The sequence below is a fragment of the Petaurus breviceps genome, unplaced genomic scaffold, assembly GCF_028583685.1.
Source record: "Petaurus breviceps papuanus isolate PSGF00001 unplaced genomic scaffold, PetGlider_PUasm1.0 90845, whole genome shotgun sequence".
Taxonomy (NCBI): Eukaryota; Metazoa; Chordata; class Mammalia; order Diprotodontia; family Petauridae; genus Petaurus; species Petaurus breviceps.
The window spans coordinates 4,013,558-4,036,012 of record NW_027187359.1 but is presented as its reverse complement, the minus strand read 5'-3'; the positions used below and the strand labels follow the sequence as shown (position 1 = coordinate 4,036,012).

The 22,455-nt window shown below is 41.8% G+C and overlaps 1 protein-coding gene across 1 annotated transcript in view; it reads left to right on the top strand.

The window, feature by feature from the left end:
- The window catches only part of PTK2B (protein tyrosine kinase 2 beta), a 172,110-nt gene that overhangs the window by 116,874 nt on the left and 32,781 nt on the right, over positions 1-22,455 (top strand). The window contains exons 4-16 of the mRNA XM_069071951.1: positions 3,033-3,211; positions 6,698-6,785; positions 7,568-7,647; positions 14,090-14,152; positions 14,391-14,445; positions 14,799-14,939; positions 15,662-15,736; positions 16,444-16,545; positions 19,144-19,261; positions 20,078-20,117; positions 20,559-20,605; positions 21,191-21,241; positions 22,380-22,455. The exon at positions 22,380-22,455 is cut by the window's right edge and continues 22 nt beyond it. Coding sequence (XP_068928052.1) covers positions 3,033-3,211; positions 6,698-6,785; positions 7,568-7,647; positions 14,090-14,152; positions 14,391-14,445; positions 14,799-14,939; positions 15,662-15,736; positions 16,444-16,545; positions 19,144-19,261; positions 20,078-20,117; positions 20,559-20,605; positions 21,191-21,241; positions 22,380-22,455 — 1,115 coding nt within the window. The remainder of the gene's footprint in view (positions 1-3,032; positions 3,212-6,697; positions 6,786-7,567; positions 7,648-14,089; positions 14,153-14,390; positions 14,446-14,798; positions 14,940-15,661; positions 15,737-16,443; positions 16,546-19,143; positions 19,262-20,077; positions 20,118-20,558; positions 20,606-21,190; positions 21,242-22,379) is intronic.

Below are 22,455 nucleotides of genomic sequence, written 5' to 3'. Positions count from 1 at the left end.
TGTGTGTGTGTGTGTGTGTGTGTGTGTGTGTGTGTGTGTGTGTGTGTATATGTACTAGTTTATATATACATTAATTTGTCTAGCAAAATATATGTTTATATTTTGTATATACATATATACATATATATAAAATATATACATATATATGTATATATTTTGTATATACATACACATATATGTCTATATTTTTATGTGTCTGTCTGTCTATCTATCTATCTATCTATCTATCTATCTATCTATCTATCTATCATTCCGGGCATGTTGGACTCCCTGAATATGGATGGGTTCTCTAGGTTGTCTGTGTATTTGCATGTCATAATCTGAACAAGAGACATTTTTTATGTGCTTGGTTTTTCCTGGATGGATGGTTAGGGTGGTTGTGGAACTCATCTAGGAGGCTCTGTAATATTCTAGGGCTAGGCGAAATGAGCACAGTGTTATCTGTATGTATCTATAAAATGGGAACAATAGTCCCTACCTAGCAGAATCAGAGGGAAGCTTAGACAAATAACATCTATAAAGTACTTTTAACCCCTGAAGTGAGATAGATAGACAGATAGGTACTCAGTCATTATTAGGGAAAGCTGGCTACAGACAAGGAAATTAAGGCACAGAATGAAGAAAGCGACTCACTTACCAGTCAGTGATGGAGTCAGCACGACAATCCTAGATTCCTGATTCCCAGTTGATGCTCTCTTTCTCCACTGAGGCATGGTACTTTTCACACCTAGTCTATATTCATTTAATTTGTTCATTCATTCATGAACAAATAAGTTTAGTATCTACTGTGGGTAGAGTATTATATTGTACATTGTAGGAATACAAAGATGAATAAAGCTGGTCTCCATAATGGAGCTCACAGTCCAGTAGGGGAAGTAAAGTAATAGAATTGGTAAATACCAATGATAAAAGGTAGAATGTGAGATGCAAACAAAGTATTATAGTCAGCAAGGTGGTGCAGTGTCCTTCCTCAGACATCTACAAACTGTGTGACCCTGGGCAAGTCATTTATCCACCTTCAGTCTCAATGTTTTCATCTATAAAAATAACACCTATCTATAGTATCTTCAGAACCAAATGAGATAAAATACGCTTTGTAAACCATTAAGCATCACATAAATGTTAATTGTTATTATAGGTATTCAGAGGGAGAGATCATATTTAACAAGCACTTATTGAATACCTGCTATGTACTTTTTAATCTCAATTCTGTAAGTACCTATCTGTACCTTCTGCATACCAGGCATTGTCCTAAGTGCTTGAGTGGTACAAAGACAAAAACAAAACAGACTCTGTGTCCTCAAGGAATTTTCCTTTTACTGAGGGGATACTACAGGGTATGCTGGTAAATGTTTAACTACCAACTCTCCAGAAAAGCAGGACATCCTTTTTGTTGTTGTTGTTTTGGAGGGGGGAAAGCAAGGCAATTGGGGTTAAGTGACTTGCCCAAGGTCACACAGCTAGTTAAGTGTCAAGTGTCTGAGGTGGGATTTGAATTGAGGTCCTCCTGACTTCAGGGCCAGTACACTATTCAGGACATACTTTTAAGTTTAATTTGCATTATTACCATTATTTTCCATCACTTTCTTAAGTCTAGATAGTCAACAAAACAATAAACCAAACCCTGATCTGTAGCATTTGTTGATTTTCAAAGTGTGAAGGGCACACATTGAAAATTTATCAGTTCCATCTCAGAAGCTGGTTTGAGCTGGCTCCAGCACACTCCTGTATGTACTATTATTCAGTGAAGTACATGTATATACATAATATGTACAAAATAATACAAGGCAATTTCAAGAGAAAGCAAGACCACTTAATAACTGGTGACATCTGGAGAGATCTTGTAGAAGATTTGGTTCCTGAACTATGCTTTGAAGGAAGCAAGGGATTCTTCCAGGTAGCGGTGAGGCAGGAGTGCAGCCCAGTCAGTCAGTAACCATTAATTAAGTAACTACTCTGCGCCAGGCCAAGCGCTGAGGACACAAAGAAAAACAGAAGACAGTCCCCGCCCTCCAAGAGCTCGCAGTCTAGCGGAGAAAACATCTAAGCAAGAAGAAAGATCTCTTGTAGAAGGTGAGGTTTTAGCTGGAACTTGAAGGAAGCCGAGAGGAGGAAATGAGGAAGGAAAGAATTCAAGCATGAAGCATAGCTAATAAAAATGCCCAAAGGTGGGAGATGGATGGACCATAGTCGATTAGACATGAACTGGTAGTAACTCCTAGTCAAGGACATAGGATATTGAATGTGAGAACTAGAAATATCCCTAGAAGTAATCTAGCTCAATCCCTTCAGTTTACAGTTGAGGAAGCTGAGGACCAAGGAGATTGGTGACTTGCTTATGTCAGAACCCAGGTTTCCTGACTCCCAGATTAGCTTTTCTGTCACAATGATGGTGCCCAGTTCAGCTGAACTTGGTCTATTCAGGTCAAATAGGCTTCACTTTTAATCCCGGCCCTATTCTCCTCTCCATTCCTAATCTTCTCCTGTGTTCAAGGAAATGCTTTATGTATCTTTTTTTTTTTTTGGAGGGCAATTGGGGTTAAGTGACTTGTCCAATGTCACACAGCTAGTTTTTGTGTCAAGTGTCTGAAGCCACTTTTGAACTCAGGTCCTCCTCACTCCAGGGCCAGTGCTCTATTTGCTGTGCCACCTAGCTGCCCCTGAAATGCCTTATTTATTATATGAACTCAATTACTATTTGGCATTTTAATTTAGATTCCTTGTAGGAATTTACCAATGAATCCCTTTCTTCCCCTTTCTCCATGTCATCCTTTCTTATCTCCATATTTCTTCTTCTTTCTGTTCCCTTTCTTGTGGACAATGCAAAGAGTCATAGAGCTTGGGTTAAAATCTTGGTTCTGCCGCTTACTGCCTGTGTGATATTGGACAAGTCAATTAACTTCACCAGGGCCTCAGTTTCCTCCTCTTTAAAATGAGATCACTGGACTAGATGACCTTGTATTTAGCCCTTAATCTATGAACCTTGCTTTCTCTCCCTCAGTCTCACATTCTCCCTCCCATCTCTTCTACAGGAGATCATCACCTCTATCCTGCTAAGTGGGCGGATTGGGCCCAACATCCAGCTGACTGAGTGCTATGGCCTGAGACTGAAACACATGAAATCTGATGAGATCCATTGGCTGCACCCTCAGCTGACGGTGGGTGAGGTGCAGGAGAAGTATGAGTGTCTACACGTCGAAGCTGAATGGAGGTAGGAGAGCAAAGCAACTCCCTAGGTTAGAAATAGGCAGATAGATGGCGCCATAGTGCACAGAGTGCTGGGCCTGGAGCTAGGAAAACTCATCTTCATGAGTTCAAATCTGGTCACAGATACTTAGTAGGTGTATGACCCTGGGCAAGTCACTTAATTCGATTTGCCTCAGTTTTCTCATTTGTAAAATTAGCTGGAGAAAGAAACAGCAAACCACTCCAGTATCTCTGCCAAGAAAACCTCAAATGGAGTAGTGAAGATTAGGACATGAGTGAAAATGACAAAAAAAGAACAAGAGAGAATGTGTTGGAGTGGGCTGACTGGAGGCCTAGGGAATTCTCTCTCATCCCAGTGCTTTCTCTGTGACTCTGAGTTACTAGGTGCACCCCAGAAAGAGGATCAGCTTGGGAAGCCCTAGTTCAGAAGTGTTCTTCCTTCTCCAGAGATCTAACCTCAGAATCAGAAAGAGTCAGCATAGTACAATGGTTTTGGACTTGGCTTCAAACCCTGGCTCTGCCATTTATTTTCTCTGTGAGCCTAGGCATGAGAAACAGAGGGGTTAAGTATCTTTCCCAGGATCGCCTAGCCAGTAAGTGTCTAAGGCAGAAGTTGAATCCAGGACTTTCTGATTCTAAGTCTAACACTCTAACCACTATGTCACCCAGCTGCCTCAGACTGAAAATACAACTCAAAATCTATAATCCTAGCCAAATAAATTTAATCTGTCCTCTTCATGGCTAGGATAAGATCTGGGTTCTCTCTCTGATACACAATACTTCATTGCTACCTGAATCATGCACACTCCATCAAATACTTCATTACTCCATGTATCATACATACTCCATCAAATGGGATGACAGGATATGAAGCACTTGGAAAATACCAGTAGGTTACTACCTCAACCTTAAAGCACTACATAAATGCTAGCCATCATCATCATCATTATCATCATCATAATCATTGTTACCTGTGTGACCCTAGGTAAATTACTTAATCTCTCAATATACCATGCTCTCCCTAAGACTATAAATTGCTGGTTTTCATTGGTAAAGGGGATTTCCTCACTGGGAGTTCCTTATACCAATGGAATCATAGTTATGGTTCCAAATCAAACAAAAAAAAACCCACAATAAAAAATGAACTTTACCAAAGCTACTATGAGGGCAATCCTTATACAACTGTCTACTGTGGCAACCAATCCATGTTCATGCTTCCAGGGTACTGAATACCTTTGATTCTCCTTACTTGAGTAATGATACTCCATAGCTAACCAGAGACAGAGGTGAATTTAAAAAAAAAAATACTATTATTTTCTGCCAAACTTAAAAAAGGTGAAAATAAAATTAACTTCAGAGTTTGTCGAGTTTCAGAGCTCAGGATCTGTGCCAAGATACCCCTGATCTAACCACATGGGCATCATCCACTTCTTGAACTAAGCAGTTATGCTCCCATGCAACTGGTTTGTTGTCCTGGCACTGCTATATTTTTAGCTGTCCTGCTGCATTGGGAGGCTTCACCTAAATCCAACTCTAGGTTCCTCTTCCTGTTCAAAGACAGGGACCTTTTGGGCTCCCTCCATCCAGTTCCAAGATCAGCTCTTTCAGAAACCATCAGCCCAGTCCTCAACATTAGAAAGGCACCAATTATTAACAATAAGGGGAGAGTTCTTCATCTCATAGCCAAGTTCCATCCTAGTCAAGTGAGAGAGAGAAGAATTTTAGGGAAATTGAGCAGAGGCATAGCTTCACCTCCTCCCATAGTTTCCATAGACTGAGTTCTGGAAAGCTTATTTTGGGCTCACCATGAACCCACCATTCTCATTTAACAGAGCTCACAGGGACTTAGGAATATATATCTTGATCTGGAAGGGATTCAAGAACCATCAAGTCCATCTCCCTTATTTGATAAATGAGGAAACTGAGGCCTAGTGAGGTTAAATAACTTGCCCAAGGTCACACAGCTGGAGGGCACCAGAAGCAGGATTTGAACCCAAGTCTTTTGCCTCCAAAGCCAGTGCTTTTCCCTCGGTAGCACAATACCTCCAAGCTGGTGATTCAGAAACTTCCTCAGCTGGGAAGATATTCTATAAGCACTCTATTGGAATTCTTGAAGGGTGCTCAAGATAGAGATAATTAGGTAGCTGTCAGAGAGGCAAAATGGCTTAATGAATAGGGTGCTATGAAATCTAGGTTCAAATCTTGCCAGAGACACTAAGTGTATGACCCTGAGCAAGTCACTTAAACTCACTAAACCTCAATCTATTCATCTGTAAAGCAGAGATGATAATATTATATATCATCTACATCATTGGGGTTATTGTAAGGTTCTGTATTAGCAATCACCCTAGCACACCCAGGATGGCCTGCTAGCATAGGATCTTTGATCTGCTTTGCTAAAGGAAAGACAACTTTTCAAGGGGTTAGCAATTTTACTTTAATTACAGATAAGAAGAAAATACAAACAGAGAAATGAGCACATAGATTCAATAGACAGGGCTCCTACTGACTGAACAAAGTAATACAACCACCTACATACACCACCGGACTGGGAGTGCACAAATCTCTAAGTAGTCTGGGGTGGGGAGGCTAATAATAAATGGTTACTCAGGCTCCCATCCAGGGAATCAAAAGGTCTTTCTCATAAGTGAACCACCAAAGCAAAATCTCACCTCTGAATATACATATACTTTTGGCTAATAGGCTCAGAGACAGAAGGCATCAGAACCCTCCTGACTCAGTGCGTAATTAGCTTAGTACCAAAGTTGTGAAAGCCTCCCCTAAGCAAGCTCCTCACCCAGTGGGCTCTATGTGACTCAGGATGCATCACAGCAGGGCCAGAACTCAAAGCAGTAAGACATCCGTGACTGAACACATGTGGTCGCATAGTCCTGTTAAAGGACAGGGAAAATCTTCATATTCCATTAACATTACAGGTTCAAAAGAGGTCAAGTATGAAAAGTGATTTGAAAAATGTTAAGTACTTTATGTTGGTTATTATTGTTATTATTACTCTTACTAGTGGTCAGAGAGGCAGTCACCATGTGATGGGGCAGATGTTAAAGCAGAACCTAGGAACCCTGAATATGTGATTCTGTACCTACTGCCCCACCCCAGTGATCACCGGATGATAAATCTAGACCTAGAAGGTTCCTCAGAGGCCATCTAGTCCAGTTTTGTAGGTGAGAAAACTGAGGTCCAGAGAGGTGAATGACTTGCCCAAAGTCATACTGGTAACAAGTGGAAGAGAGGGGCTTTGAGCTCAGCTCCTTGGATTCCAAATCCATCACTCTTTTCAACATCTCATGTTGTCTCCCTGGGAGGGAACAGACTGTAGTTAAGAGTTCAGAGAAAGCCCAGCACAGTCCAAGGAGGACCCCTGTATGCCAGGCTCCTTGTCTGCCTCTGCCCCTCCTCTGCTGGCCCCTTTACCCCCTTCAGGCACCAGCTGCCCCACCCCAGACCAGAGGTTCTGAATTTCCTGCCTCAGGTATGACCTGCAGATCCGCTACTTACCAGAGGACTTCATGGAGGCCCTGAAAGAAGATAGAACCACGCTGCTTTATTTTTACCAACAGGTAAGGCTTCTGAGACCCTGAATCTCATTTGTCCTTCCTTTGGGAACGTGGGTGGGGAGACACAATAAAGGCCAGCATTTGCAGGGAGCCAATCCAGGCAATTCTGCAGTGGTACTCATTCCCTGGCCTTATTGTCCGGTTTCCCCACTCTGTCCCTAGGTTGGAATCCTGTCAGAGCTGGCTCCCCAAGCAGCCTCTGTGCTGTCATTTTTCTGTTTCCCTAGTTTAACCCTATATTTGAGGCTCCCGCTACCTCTTCTGCTTTCCTGGGGAACTTTCTTGCCTGGAAGATCAGACTCTTGAAGAAGAGAAAACAGGTCCTGGGAAAGAAAGTCCTTGCCCCAGGGCATATCACAAGTCAATAACAAAACTGAAATTAAATCTTATGCTCTAGATGAGGGTGGACATGAAGGAGAAAGAGCTTAGAGGTCTGGATCATTTCTCTTTCTCCATGTTTCCACTGGCTGTCCCCCATGTCTGGAATGCATCCTTTTCTTATCTCTACCTCTTAGAATCCCTTGTTTCCTTCAAAGCTTAATTGAAGGGTCCCATCCTGCAAGAGGCCTTTCTTGATCTTCCTAGCTGCTAGTGCATTTCCCTTATCATTAATATATATGAATATATAATTTACTTATGTATATGCATGTTGTCTCCTTTGATAGAAAAAGTCCTTGAGGAAAGGGACTATTTGTTTTTGTCTTAGTACCCTAGTTCAGTGCCTAGCACATAGCAGACACGTAACAAAAGCTCTTTGATTAATTGATGTCCTTTTTGCTCCACAGCTACGGAATGACTATATGCAACGCTATGCCAGCAAGGTCAGTGAAGGCATGGCACTCCAGCTGGGCTGTCTGGAACTCAGGTATGTGACTTCCTGTCTCTTTAGCACTTAGCCCTAACCTATCTTGCTACTTTAAATCAGCCTGTTTTATCTACCCATCTTTCTAGCCTCATTTACAAACTATACTGAGCAAGGCATTCTACTTTGGTGGAATAGACAGCCCTGGTGGGGGCGGGTTTAGTGTATGTGTGTGGGTGTAGAAGGTCTAGGTCTAGTTTCATTATCCTTGCTGGCTCCGTCATTAAGTCCTTCAGTGACCTTGGGCACCTGCCCAAACTTCACTTTTCTATGTCTCAGCCTCCTCACCTCCACAATGGAAGGGGCTGGACTAGATGAATTCCAGTGTTTCTTTCATCTCTGATCTTCTGTCCTTATCTGTTCTTTCACTGTCTGAATGCCTCTCCTCTCAGTAATCCCCTTTGTCTTTATAGCCGCTTGTGTCTAGACATTATCCTTAGCACTGTGTGGTGATAGAGACAGAAGAACATTGTCACTTAGCTATATCTCTAAGTTATTACATATCCTATTCAAGGTCACCCCAGCCTGCTTCATAGAGAGAGACTCAAGGGGTGGGGGATAGCAGCGGAAAGCTCACTGGTTATTCCAGATCTTTGAGAGATTCTGGGAATTCTTCTTTCTATTCCTACTGACTGGAGGGTAATTAGAGAATTCTGGCTTTTGTTCTAGAAAACAGGAGTGTAGAATGCCCAGGAATGGCCATGGGAGGGACAGTAGGGGTCGCTACAGCAGGAGGAGACCTTAAAGACCATCTAATACTTTGTATCCTCTCATTTTACAGAGAAGGAAATTCAGGCCCAATTAGGGCTAATAAGTGTTTAAGGTCACACAGGTAGTAAGTAGCAGAGCTAGATTTCAAATTTAGATCTTCTGACTTCAGTATTTTCAACACTACACCTGTGGATGATTAGAACTTCCCATAAATCCTCAGAGATTAATGAGTGTTAGGGAGAGTGGGGGATCCCCTCAGTGGATCCAGTATGCCAGAAGGGACTACTGACTTTGTGGCAAAATGTGCCCAAAAGGATGAGGCATTTCTCCTCCAACGATGGTATGATTGACCTTTTCCATCATTTCTCCCTGGTTCCCTTTTCTCCAGATTATCTTCAGCATGGAACACATTCACTTCACCAGCAACAAAGCAGTACAGTTGTGCAAGTCAGAGTAGAAAGCCCTTTCCTACAGATCTGAGGATATAGACTCTCCCGAGTTACCAGTGATCTCTTAATTTTCTCATTTAATGGGCAGTCCTCATCCTCCTTGAGCTCTCTGTACCATTGGACTTTGCTGACTACCTTCTCCTCCTTCGACCTTCTACCTCCCCCTACCTTCTGCTCTTTCTTTTCTGGTGTTTCGTGATCACCTCTCTTGTCTCTCCTCCTGCCTGTCTTAGCTGCTCCTTCATCAGTGTCCTTTGCCTGATCTTCATCCATCTTATGCCCTCATTAACTGTGAGTGACCCTTGAGTTTCTAGCCTGAGCCCTCTTCTCTTTTCTCTTTATTCTCTTTCACTTGGTGATCTCCTTAGATCCCATGGATTCTGTTATCCTCTCTATGCAGATTACTTCCAGATCTATATATCCAGCCCTAGGCTTTCTACTAAGTTCCAGTTCTGCATTCCAAATCACCTGTTTGAACATTTTGAACCGGATGTCCCTTAGGCATCTCAAACTCCAAAAGTCCAAGCCAGAATTCAGGACCTGTCCTCCCTGTACCTGCCCCCGCCCCCATCTACCACTTTCTAAAATCCCTTACGACTCTCAAGGGTGCCCGAATCTTCTTAGTGAACCTCCATCGCCTTTCCTGTCCAGCCACACTGGCCATCCTAGCACCACTGTTCAAGCCCACTTATTGTTCCTGACATACAATGTTCCACCTCCTTTCTCCATGCCTTTTCAGTGACTGTCCCTCTGCCTGGATAGCTCTCCCTCCTCACTCTGCCTTGTCTTCTTTCAAGATGTGGCTCGTGTACCACTTTCTGGATCTACTTCCCCTGCCCCAATTGCTAGTGCCTTCCCTTCTAGGAGTACCTTGTGTCTACTTCCCTATGTTATCTTCTCTGTTATGATATAAGCTCCTGAAGGGCAGGAACTGCTTTTGCTTTTTGTCTTTGTATTCCCAGTGCCTAGTATATAGTAAGTACTTAATAAATGCTCATTCCTGTTCTCTCCATCTCCATTTCCTGGAAGGCTCACAATAAGCCAACAAGTCACTGTATAAAGGTATTTTTTGTCCTAGAATGAATCAGACATGACATTATATACCTTAATAGGTTCCTAGTGACACTGGTTCCTGGAGTCAGCATACATAGATTCTGACCATCTCTGCCTCTTATTATACATGTGACCTTAGATAAATCTTTTAACATTCCTGGACCTATGTTTTTGTACTTGCTTCAATTAGATGGTCTCTAAAGCTTCTCCTAGTTCTAAGTCTATGGTCCTATGTAAAATCTCTTTTCCAGGAGAGATCAAGCTAATTTATATTACATGAACCACTAGTGTTAGGTGCTAGGGGTTAGATGAAAGGGGTTTTCTATAAGAATCTTCTACATTGACTACAGAGCAGCTAGGTGATACAGTGGATGGTGTACCAGGCCTGGAATCGGGAAGACCTGAGTTCAAATTCAGCTAGCTATGTGACCCTGGACAAGTCAATTAACTCTGTTTGCCTCAGTTTCTTCAAAATGAGCTAGAGAAGGAAATGGCAATCCACTTTGGCTTCTTTGTCAAGAAGACCCCAAATGGGGTCACAAAGAGTCAGACAGGACTGAAACAACTCAACAGCAACAACAAAAACAGTGAATGTTGATTGCATTTAAATCAGCTCATCAGTTATGAAATTACCACGCTTATTTTCAGCTAAATCTTAATTGCCCACCTTAAAAAGAAATGCGTGTGTGTATTTTATATATGATTGTTACTCCTATTGTCTTCATGTCCCTTTCTCTTTTTTCTCCCCTTCCACAAAATGGGATTTGAAATTGGTGGTTGCTATCCAGAAACTTCTCCATTAGAAGATAAGAATGCTCCCTTTTCTAATGATTAGATGGGCTTTGTCCAAGTTTTGAAACCTATTATAAACATTAAGTAAGCTGAGTAAACAGAACAATAAACCCATTAGAAAGTACTTTAGAGATGTGCTGTTTTGGAGACCTTGACAGCAATGACTAATCAGTTCCCATTTCTGTAGGGATTTGTTTTACTTAGATCAGATCAGAGATAAATTTATACTTGTATTATTATATGTGACTTTTTCTCTATTGAGTTTTGATTGGTTCTAAGTGATTCTCTAGATACATGTATGGGTGGAGAGGGAGTGGAGGACATCTTCAAGTAAACAAATATGAGAAAACTCAGAGAGGGAGTCAGCACGTCATAATAGAGTTTATAAAGTAGATTGAGAGTTTAGAGCCTGAGATCTTCTATTTCCTAAATTCGTGACCTTAGGCAAGTCAAAATTATCTGTGTCTGGGTTTTCTCATCTATAGAATTAGAGGGTTGGACTAGAGGAGGGTTTTTTCCATCTCTAGAGTCTACAATTCTATTATGAAACTGTGTTTAAAAGAATCTGTGCATGAAAATTCATAATGCATTTAGATGATTCAGGAGAGTGGGGAGGGGAGAGGTAAAATACTTTTTATAAACCTACATTGAAAATTTTAAAACAAATTCCCACAGATAGCAGGGGAGGGTGGTTGACTTAAAATAGGCATACAGTACATATTGCTCATTCATTCTTTCATTCTATACATAAATGGCATATTTCAAGGAAAGAGTTTAGTGGAGGAAGGGTGGGTAATCAACAGCATGGTCATCCAAGTAATTACCCTGACTAGAGGAAATGGTCCAGGGATTTGACTGCCAAGTAGCCAGGGCACAGTCTCTGAAAACCTTTGACTTAAGAAACCAGCCAGAGTAAGTCTGTACCTCAGTTTGAGTAGTGATTAATAACAAACAAATCAAAATTAGAAAAAGGGTACCAGTCAAGGGCAAATAGTGTTTCATCTCATTACTGTTATGCCTTAATTGCATTCATATTTACATGACTATTTTAAGATAGTATATTTTTAATAGAAAAATTATAATTGAGTATTTTATTGCTATAATTTTTTTTCTCTCTTACTAACATTGAAGAATAGTGTAACTATTGTCTATGCCCAAGTCTAACTTCCCACCAGCCTTGATCTTCCTCTGCTCTGTTTCCCCCCAGCCTTCACCCATTAGATATTTTTATCCAGGTGAAATCTAGTTAAAATGAACATCAAAAGCAGTCCTTAGGAGACCAAAAAGTTACTAATCTTGTAGACTGAGTGACTAGTGGGGGTGGGGAGAAGAGGGCAAGTTCATAAAAGTCTTTCTATTTTGGTCAGTCCCTTTTTTCCATTGCTATTCAAGTATGTCCAGCTCTTTGTGACCCCATTTGGAGTTTTCTTGTAGAGATGCTGGCATGGTTTGCCATTTCCTTCTCCAGCTCATTTTACAGATGAGGAAACTGAGGCAAACAGGGGTTAAGTGACTTGCCCAGAGTCTCACAGTTAGGAAGTATCTGAGGTCAGATTTGAATGCAGGTCTTCCTGACTTCAGGTCCAGTACTGTATCCACTGGGTCACCTAGCTACCCTTCAGTCTTTGTTATTCTCTTGTCTATTTAATTCTCTCTCCTGACTCCCTGCCATTTTTTCCTCATTTAAATACAATAGTTGAAGGCACTAGAGATGTTTAGTCTGTAGAAAGGGATGTATGGGGGGACGTGGTATTATCTTCAAATATTTGAAGGGCTGTCATATGGAAGAGGGATTTGTTTTATACTATTTAATTCCATGAGGCAGTCAGACCAATGGGAGGCTTGTTTTGGCCCAATATAAGGAAGAACTCTATAAAACTTAGGGCTGTCTGAAAGCAAGAAGGGTTGCCTTGTGGGGTAATGAGCACCTTGTCAGTGGAAGTATTCAAGAAGAGACAGAATTACTACCTATTAGGGATTTGGGAGAGGAAATGCCCCTTGGGGTAAGATGTTGGACTAGATGACCCCTAAGGTTCCTCCTAATTTTAAGAGTCCTGGATGATAGTCATCTCAGTCAAACTTCCTACCATGGTTTGACTATTTACCTTTTCTATAGTGATAATGTTTTTTTTAAAAAATTGATTGCAGCATAGAAGTGTTTCCAGAGGACTTCTTTCAAAGGGATAAAAGAGATACGTGTAAATATAACAAGAGAAGCTATGTGAGATCCACAGAAAAGTAGGGATTACTGGATAGATTGACCTCTGAGGTAACTGGTGCCAGATGGGAGTGGGGACATCTACTTAGATGGGTCAAGATGGAGCTGTTATTTAGTACCAGGAAAGGTCAAGTTAATATCATCAGTTGCTGCCTCCTTGGCTTCTCCCCACAGAAATGAACAGCCTTGCCCACTGGGATAATCCAACTTTGGATAGTACCTAGGGGTCCTTAATATATTTGGGGCTATATATAAGAAAGACCATGACTAGGTGGGTATATGACCTGGGACCATCTCTAGCATAATGCAGCTCTAAGTACCCCCCTTCCCCAGTGGGTGAAATCAAGTTAAAATGAATATCAAAGGCAGCTTTGAAAAGAACAAAAAATATTACAAAATATGAAACTTAAAGGGATTGAAAGGAAAAGGAAATAGGAGAGGGAGTTCTACTTGCTTTTATCTTTAAATTTTTTTGGATTTTTATTCTGAATTTAATAAGCACTAAATAAAATGGACATTTGCATACACACATATATCAGAAAGGAGTTGTATATGAAGCAACAAGTCCCTACTCTGTACAACCTCCTTTTCTTTATAAGTATTTAAGTTCAGCCTATACCTTTCAAAGCTATCCCTTTTGTCTGTGCTTCTTTCTGGCCTTCTTTCTGTTCTCTGAATTTAAAAAAAACCTCCCCTGTGACCCTTCTTTCTTTCTTTGCTCCCCTCTCTCTCTCCCTACCATTTACCTCCTGCCCACCCACCCTGGAAAAATATAAAATAAAAATAAAGCCCTTGTAACCAATATTAATATTATCAAGTAAAACAAATTCCCACATTAGCTATATCTAAAAAATATCTACCTCCTCCTTGGTCATAGGAAGAAGGAAAAATTCTGTATATATAGGAATCTCAATTCTTTATTCATACCAACTGACAAAACTGTCTCTTCTTCCACTACCAAATGCCTCCTTGAGCCACTGTCTATGGATCTAGTCAAAATAGAGTGGGGGCTTTGTACCCTGGAGCTATAGGTAATGGGTCTAGTTTTAGGAATGACCCTGGAAGAGAGGTCTTTTTTTAAAGTCAGACTTTGGAACTCCTTAATGATCCATTCAGGGTTTCCCCAGGTACTTGGTATCCCCATAGGTTACTGTGTATAAGTATAAATGATTTACTTGCTGAACGCTGGTCTACTAGCCACCATCTCTCCTGTTCTCCATAGGAGGTTCTTTAAAGACATGCCCCACAATGCCCTAGACAAGAAGTCCAACTTTGAGCTCTTGGAGTAAGTATCTACAATCCTCCCCATCTGTCCCCATTCCGTCTCTATATTCCCTTTCTTCCCTTCTACCATTCCTCTGATCCTTAACTTTTATCCCATTTTGATGAACCAAATTGGGGGATTCAATCATTCTGGACCAAGTGGGACTTTCCCCTCCAAATATAAACCCTCCTATTTATCTCTGATTGGACAAAAAGCTTTGGGTTTGGAATAAGTTGCCATTGGTTGATTTCTCTTCTAGGAAGGAGGTGGGATTGGACCTGTTTTTCCCAAAGCAGATGCAGGAGAATCTGAAGGTGAGGAGGAAGAAGGAAGAGAGAAAAATCTCCAAATTAGTCATTAGGCAAAGGGAAGGGTAAAAATAGTCTTTGGGAAACTAGTTAATATTCATTCTTTTAGGGCTATTTAGGGGCAGAATGGCCCATAGAAAGGAGGAGATTTTCTCAGCTATGATTTTATGTAATGTCATGTGTTTAAATTTGTAGGTCCTACCAATGGGGTCTTGGGGATTTTTTCTATAATAGCATCCTCTATGGCCATATTTATGCTATAGTCCTTCCATTACCTCATCTATGGGGTAGGGTAGGGATCATGAGGAGCAGAGCTACAATAGACTCCACCTCCATTTCTTATGGCTTTTCCTCTACAGCCCAAACAGTTCCGAAAGATGATCCAGCAAACCTTTCAGCAGTACGCCTCACTGAAGGAAGAGGAATGTGTCAGGAAATTTTTCAACACGCTTGCTGGATTTGCCAACATTGACCAGGAGACCTATCGCTGTGAACTCATAGTAATGGCTTCTCCAACTTTCTTCATCCCTTCCCAGTGCTAGGTTCCATGTCTCTCACTGGGCCCAGTGAGGCTGGCAGAGAGAAAAACAAGCAAACCAACCTCCAGCTTTGGGTGTTCTTGAGGCTCAGGGCATCCAGACGAAGTATATCTACTAATGTTCAACCTGTCTGAATCCAAGGGACTGAACCAGATGGTCTTTAGAAGTCTTTTCTCATGTTTATGATTCTCTCTATTGGTTGTTGTTATTGTTGTTGTGTGTGTGTATGTTAGGTAGGTACAGAGGTGGGACGGGGGCGGGGGGCTCTGCTTGAGGGGGAAAAAAGGACTATAGAAATCTAACAGAGCAAAAGGAAAACAAGAGGGACATTGGAAGCCAAAGAAATCTCTGTCCCTCATTCTCTTATACAAAGTCAAGTCACAAGCATTATCAAGCACCTACTGTGTATCATGCAGAGGGCTGGGTGAGGGAGATGCAAAGACAAAAGTGAACGTCCCTAAGTTTAAGGAGCTTGCATTCTAAGCCAGTAGAGGGACTGAATTCAACCTAATTCAACAAGCTTTCCTTACGGACTTGCTTTGGGCTTGCATGGAGGTACAAAGACAAAACAAAATCAAAGAATGACCCATTTTAAGCAAGTTTTTTTTATCTTATTGGAGGCCTGTTCTTAAGGTGGCTAGAAAGAATTGAGTACTATGATCTATTCTTTACCTTCCTTCCAGCAAGGGTGGAATATTACTGTAGACCTGGTCATTGGGCCCAAGGGCATCCGTCAACTGACAAGTCAAGATGCAAAGGTAGGCCAGGGGTAATAAGGTACATGTGATGGGGAGGAGGGGCACCCTTTAGGGTGCAGCAGTCAGAGTTGTCCGTGATGATAATTCCCTTCTCCATAAGAGGATAGAAAAGAATTCAACAAATATTTAGTAAGTGCTGCCAGACAGTGTGTTAGGCACTTCAGATACAAAAATAGAAATAAAGGAACTTACACTATTTGGAAACAGCATGTACAGAGACAATTTAACACCAGGTATTTACAAAACAGTTTCTGAAGGGAAGGCATATGTCTAATATGATGGGCAATTTGTTAATAATAGAACAGGATTCCAGAGGGCACAGTGGAAGGGGAAGGGCAGAACAGGGATATAACATAAGAAGGATAGATGAGATGGAAGAATATAAAGGAAGATATGGTATAAAGAAATAAGGGACATAGAAGAGTCCTCAGGAGATGGCCACAAGAGATTTAATTCACTTTAGTTCAGCTAGTATTTATTGAGCACCTTCTAAACGCCAGGCTAGGATACAGGGACAAAGCATTGCCTGTAAGAGCATTCCAAGAGGAAAACTCTCCCCTCTTTTTTACTGATCAATGAACCTCCCCACATTTCCCCCCATCAAATATTTCATTTGGGCCTGGTCCTTGAGTTCTAAGTAACCAACAAAGTCTAGACGTCATTTTCCTTTTTCTGAGTGAATGTAAAGAGTCACTTCTCCTCTGTAGCCCACCTGCCTGGCCGAGTTCAAACAGATAAAGTCCATCAAATGTACACCGGTGGAAGATGGACAAGCAGTACTCCAGCTGGGAATTGAAGGAGCACCTCAGGTGAGATCTTGCTCATCGTGCCCTGGTGGCTCTGCAAGAGCCACCAAAAGCAATTAGGTTGGACTCTCATAAGTTCTACTTAGTTGGGACTGGAATTGAAAAAAGGGCTGTCTGGCTTCTGGTTATGAGGATACATGAAGAATCTGTGTTTTCATCATTATGGGGAAACCCCCCTATGAAATCACCCCTAGTCTACTTTTTATATTCTGTATCTGCCTATGTGTATATCTGCTGTCTCTCCTGTTAGAATGTGAGCCCCTTGGGGACAGAATTTTTCCTCTTTCTTTGGGTTCAAACCTAAGTCTTCCTGATTTTAAGTCCACTGCTCTAAACATGATTTCATGTTAAGCTTCAATTTCCCACTGTCAGCTGAGGCTTATGGTATACGGAATAGGGTTCTGGACTTGAAGTCAGGACAACTTGGGTCCAAATTCTGTCTCTACCTACATGACCCTAGGCAAGTCACTAACCTCTTCAAGCCTCAGGTTCCTCACCTATAAAGTGAGGAGTGATGATGATGATAATAATAATAATAATTAACTCACATAGTTGTTGTAAGAATCAGATGGGGGTAATGTGTATGAAGCTGTTCTGGGTTGGGTCCTCTTATACTTACTAGCTTATCACCTACTTAAGAGGGAAAACAAATCACTCACTTCTCTGAGCCTCAGTTTCCGCATCTATAAATAGTGAGAATAATAATAGTATAAATAGAATAAATAGTATAAATAAGTATATTTATAAATATATAATAATATATATTCTATAAATATAAATAAATAGTATAAATAGAATAGGAGAATAATAGTGATAATAATAATAGTACATATCTCACAAAATTGTTATAAGAGTCAGATGAGATCATCTATGTAAAGTTGTTCTGGACTGTGTGCTCACTGGTCCTGCATGCAAGGCTGCAGTTTGGGGGTTGAGATGATGAGGCAGTTGGCAAAAAATAATAAAATAAAATCCAAAATGATTTAACTAGTTAAAAGCAGCAAGACTATATACAGATACTTAACAAAGCTACATAATACATTGATGAATGCTGATCTCCCTATATCCTCCAGTTCCCCATGAGGATGTGTGCAGATTGGTAACAACAGCAGCTCTCAGGGAGGAAGGGAGGAGTCCATCAGGTCTGAAGAGTTATACCCACTTCTCAGTGCTGGTTTTTATGTGACTCATCATGTCACCAATGGTGGGTCTTAGCATGTTTAGCCAGAGAGTGAAACAGGTAGGGTTCTCTCACCTAATTCGTAACTTGAATAGTCCAGATGTTCCCAAAGAACAATATCTTATTTTTATGATAATTGTATTCTTGTTCTGGGTCTCCCATGTTACATCATCATGACCAGGGGCTGCACATGTACACTGAATTTCTAACTGTGCCGTATGGCCCAGTGAGCCCCTTGAGGTTTATGGTCTGGGGAAAACATGTGGCATCAACTGCAAAGGCCCTTTGCAAACCTTTATACACTAAATAATAACCATAGCTAACATTTGTGTAGCACTTTGAAGTTTGCAAAGAACTTAACCTGTTTTTTCATTTGGTCTCCTTTTTTTTTTTCTCATTTCACCTTTTAAGGTAAGTGCTATTATCATCATCCCCAATTTATAGATGAGAAAACTGATGCTTGGAGAGGTGAGCGATTTGCCAAGGGTCACTTAGTTAATAAGTGTTTGAGCCAGGATTTGAACTCAGGTCTTTTTAACTATAAACCTGGCACTCAATCCATGGTTCCATCTAGCAATTTGAATTAAACTTAAGCTGTTGTCATTATTAATTGGTAAAAGAACATCCAAATCTTTAATAGTGTTTCAGGTTGTGAAGTGGTCAGGGGTGCCTCAGGAGGTTGGTACTTATGTGGGAGATATCAGTGTACGATTTTTAGGGTTGGTAAAGGTAATTAGGACTTAAGGCTGACAACAGCTAGGTAGGGAAGTAAATAGAGCACAGGAACTGGAGAAAAGAAGACCTGTATTCAAATTTGCCATCAGATGCTTAATAGCTGCATGAGTCTGGACAATTCACTTAACTTCTGTCTGCCTCAGTTTCTCCATCTGTAAAATGGGAATCATAATAACAGAACCTACCTCCCATGGTTATTGTGAGAGTCAAATGTGATACTATTTGCAAAATGCTTTGCAAAGCTTAAAATAGCTATGTAAACACCAGCTACCATTGATATTAGGGAGCTGGTCAGAGGTATTGATCTGAAGAAGCAAAAGGAAGATCTCAAGAAGCTCTGAGAGGGGCAACTAGGTAGCTAAGTGGATAGAGCACTGGCCCTGGAGTCAGGAGGACTTGGGTTCAAATGTGACCTCAGATACGTATTAGCTGTGTGACCCTAGGCAAGTCATTTAACCCTAATTCTTCCAACAAAAAAAAAGATGAAGAAAAAGAAGCTCTGAGAAAAAGAGCTGGAAGAATGGAGGTGTAGCTTAGGTAGCATAAACAGAGACCATGGACTGTACCCAGTTCTTACATGGGAAGATTCTGATGACTGTGCTGTACTGACTCTACCTTGTCTATACTGGGTACATTTTCACCACGACCCCCATGGATCTCAGTCCTCACTGGTTTTTCCATTGCAGTCCTTGTCCATCAAAACCTCCTCTCTAGCTGAGGCTGAGAATATGGCTGATCTGATTGATGGCTATTGCCGGATACAGGGTGAACATAAGGGTTCTCTCATCATTTGCTCCAAGAAAGGTGAGCATCTTTTAAAAGGTAGTGGGGAGATGGGAGTGGAGCTGGGGAATCCCCAAAGCCAGGCCTGTAGGAAGCTAATGGGACACTGAGAAGAGAAGCCTTGGGGAAGTAGGGCTGTCCTTGGGTTGGGCCCCAACTTCTCTCCTGATGCATAGGCCCACAGCTCTTGAGCTGGATGGGAGCTCATTGGCCATAGTCCAAACTCTTTATCATCTTGGCTCCTTCCTCTCTATCCCCCATGCCTGGAATGCCTCCTCACTTCCACTACTCCCTTCAAGGGTCTGCTCAGGTGCCATTTCTTCCAGGGAGTTTTTCTGAAACCCCAGGTTGCTAATCCCAAACCTCCCCAAATTACTTTGTATTTATTCTGTTAACATTTCAGACATATGTGTTCTTTCCCCCAATAGAATGTAAGCTTCTTTGGGGCAGAGCTTGTTTTATCTATCTGGCATGATGCTTACTAAATTGCATTGAATGCAAGATCTGAATTAAGAAGAGGGGAAAGAGGGCTGGAATTTGGAGTCAGAGGACCTGGGTTTGAATCCCAGCTCTTTAACTTAATATCTGTTTGACCTTGGAAAACTCACTTGGCCTCTCAGTCTTGGTTCCTTAACCATTAGCGAACTAAATGGCCGCTGAGATTCCTCCCAACTCTAATTCTATTATTCCAAAAATGATTAGCCTACCTTCTCCAATCTTTCCTCCAAGATCAGGAACTCCATGAGAGTCAGGATATGAGGGTGGGGATGACAGGTGACCATCCAGAACCCAGACTCCTTCTCTCTCCCCAATCTTACTTCCTTTTATCTCTTTCAGATGGTGAGAAGCGTAACAGTCTGCCTCAGATCCCTACCCTGTGAGTAGGGTGGGACAGCTGGGAGTGGGACCTGGGGTGGGTCCTGTGTGAAAGAAGGAAGGACAAATAGAAACTTCATCAATTCCTTCCCGGGACGTTCCTATGCCTTAATTGTAGACTGGGTCATTTTAGCAGGGTAGTTCATCTAATCCTATATCACCATACATGGCATTGATAACTGAGATCATTGCTGGGAATGGAAGGAGTGGGGAAGTAGTGGCCACTTTCCATATTAGAAATAGCTGTCTCTTAGTATTAAAGGGGGTAGACCTATCATGGAGTGAAATAGGGAAACCACCTTCAACTTATGGGTTAGACCATCTGGAGAGGAAACTAGACTACAGAGGAGGGGGTTGGGATGCATTGGACGGGGTTTGATCCAAAGGTCTAAGCCCAGAATAACTTCTAATTTTGGCTTTCTTGATGCTTCATTTTCTGCAGACACTTTGGGGAGAGGAGATCCCACTTCTCAGAAAGCTGCAGCATTGGTAAGCCCTATATATCAATCAGTCTGCCTCTCTCCTCCCTGCTTCTCCTCTTTCAAAACCCTTCCAAGACTCCCTCAAATAGAAAGAAAGGCAGCTTCAACACATTGCTGGCTCTGCCCCCAGCAACCATGATTCCAGTTAAAGACCTTAATCCAAAAGTTGTCTTCATTCTCTCACTGGGTTTTCAGTGCCTACCTAAGGCTAACAAAGAGGGAGAAGGCAGTGGAGGTCCTTTCACCTTCTGGTCTCACTCTAGGGACCAGTTCTGGTGATAACAGACAGGGAATGCTGGAAAGATTCAGCCCCAGGTGGGCAAAAGGCCCAGGGAGCAACATTGTCCCTATTTTTCTTCCCACACCCACCAGCACCATTCTCCTCTCAAAACCTCCTGCCCCCTCAGTTGTCAGATAATGGAGAGAATTATCATGCAGTAGGGCGCCTGATCCTCCAAAAATATGGAGATGTGGCTCGTGCCAGCTCCATCATCCTAGAGCAATGGGGAATGGAGCCACCCACTTAAATCCTGAGTTCAAGTTGTTTGGGGATGTATTGACAATGGGATGGAACCTCTCTTTGTCATTTTAGAGTCAGACATTTATGCAGAAATTCCCGATGACACCCTTCGGAGGTCTGGAGGTAGGTCCTGGGCAAAATTGCAAGTTTTCCCCTGCCCCCTCAAAGAAATCCTCAGTGCATAGTAGGTTCTTAATAAATATTTTCTGAATGAGTGATGAAAACCACAGTCGGTGTCCAGACCTTGGGTAAATAGATAAGGTTGTTGGAATGTCATGAAGAGAACTCTCCTTCCTTCTTTCCCATATTTGGCACCAACAGCTCTATGCATAGACAGGGGTATACCTAAGTCACTATTAATTTGAATGATATTAGTGTTAGTATTCATTCATTCAACATTTATTGAACCTGACACTCTGCTGGGTTCTCTTGAGGGGATATCACAGAAGTAGACATGTCCCAACCCTTCCAAGGGGGAAAACTCCTTTCTGGGTTTGAGAAAACAGGGAGTCCAGATACATAGAAACTCAGAGCTGGAAGAGATGAGGCTCGAGATAGACTGGAACAATGGAAAGACACTGGCTTTGTGGTCAAAGGACGTGGGTTCAAATCCCACCTATGATACCAACTATGATACCCATGTGACCTTGGGTAAAACACAACCTCCCTGAGCCTCAGTTTCCTCTTTTCTAAGCTAAGGAGGTTGGACTGAACTCTCTCTGAGCCTGTCACAAGTCATCCAGTTCAATTCCCTCATTTTCTAGGCCAGAAATTAAAGGCCAGAGAGATTAGATTACTTGTTCAAGGGCATATAATCACTCAGTGACTATCCTAAGTGCCCTAAAGTGACCAGAATTCATTGCAGTTTCCATATTACTACTCTACCTCCCATGCTTAGACTCCTGGGTACTGATCAGGAGTACTGTGTCTAGGTGACTAAAGAAACCTGGAGTCTTCGGGTAACTGGCAGTGTGCATAATGGTTAGAGAGCTAGATTTGGAATTCAGAAGACCTGGGTTCAGATCGCATCTCAGATACTTAACAGCTGTGTGACTCTGGGCAAATCACTTAGCCTTTCTGGGTAGCCCTCATCTGTAAAATGCAAGTGCTGGCCTTAGTGGTCACTAAGGTCCCTGCAAGCTCTGGATTTTTATTTATTTCTAGTACCTTATTTTCTCTTGTGAGCAGTCAGGTTTCTGGGAAGAACCACTGTCATATATTTACCCCTCTTTGGGGCTCATCGTTTTCTTCCTGTCCTCAGGTATGCAGTATGGTGTTGCACGGGAAGATGTGGTTCTGGGCCGCATCCTGGGGGAAGGCTTCTTTGGGGAAGTGTA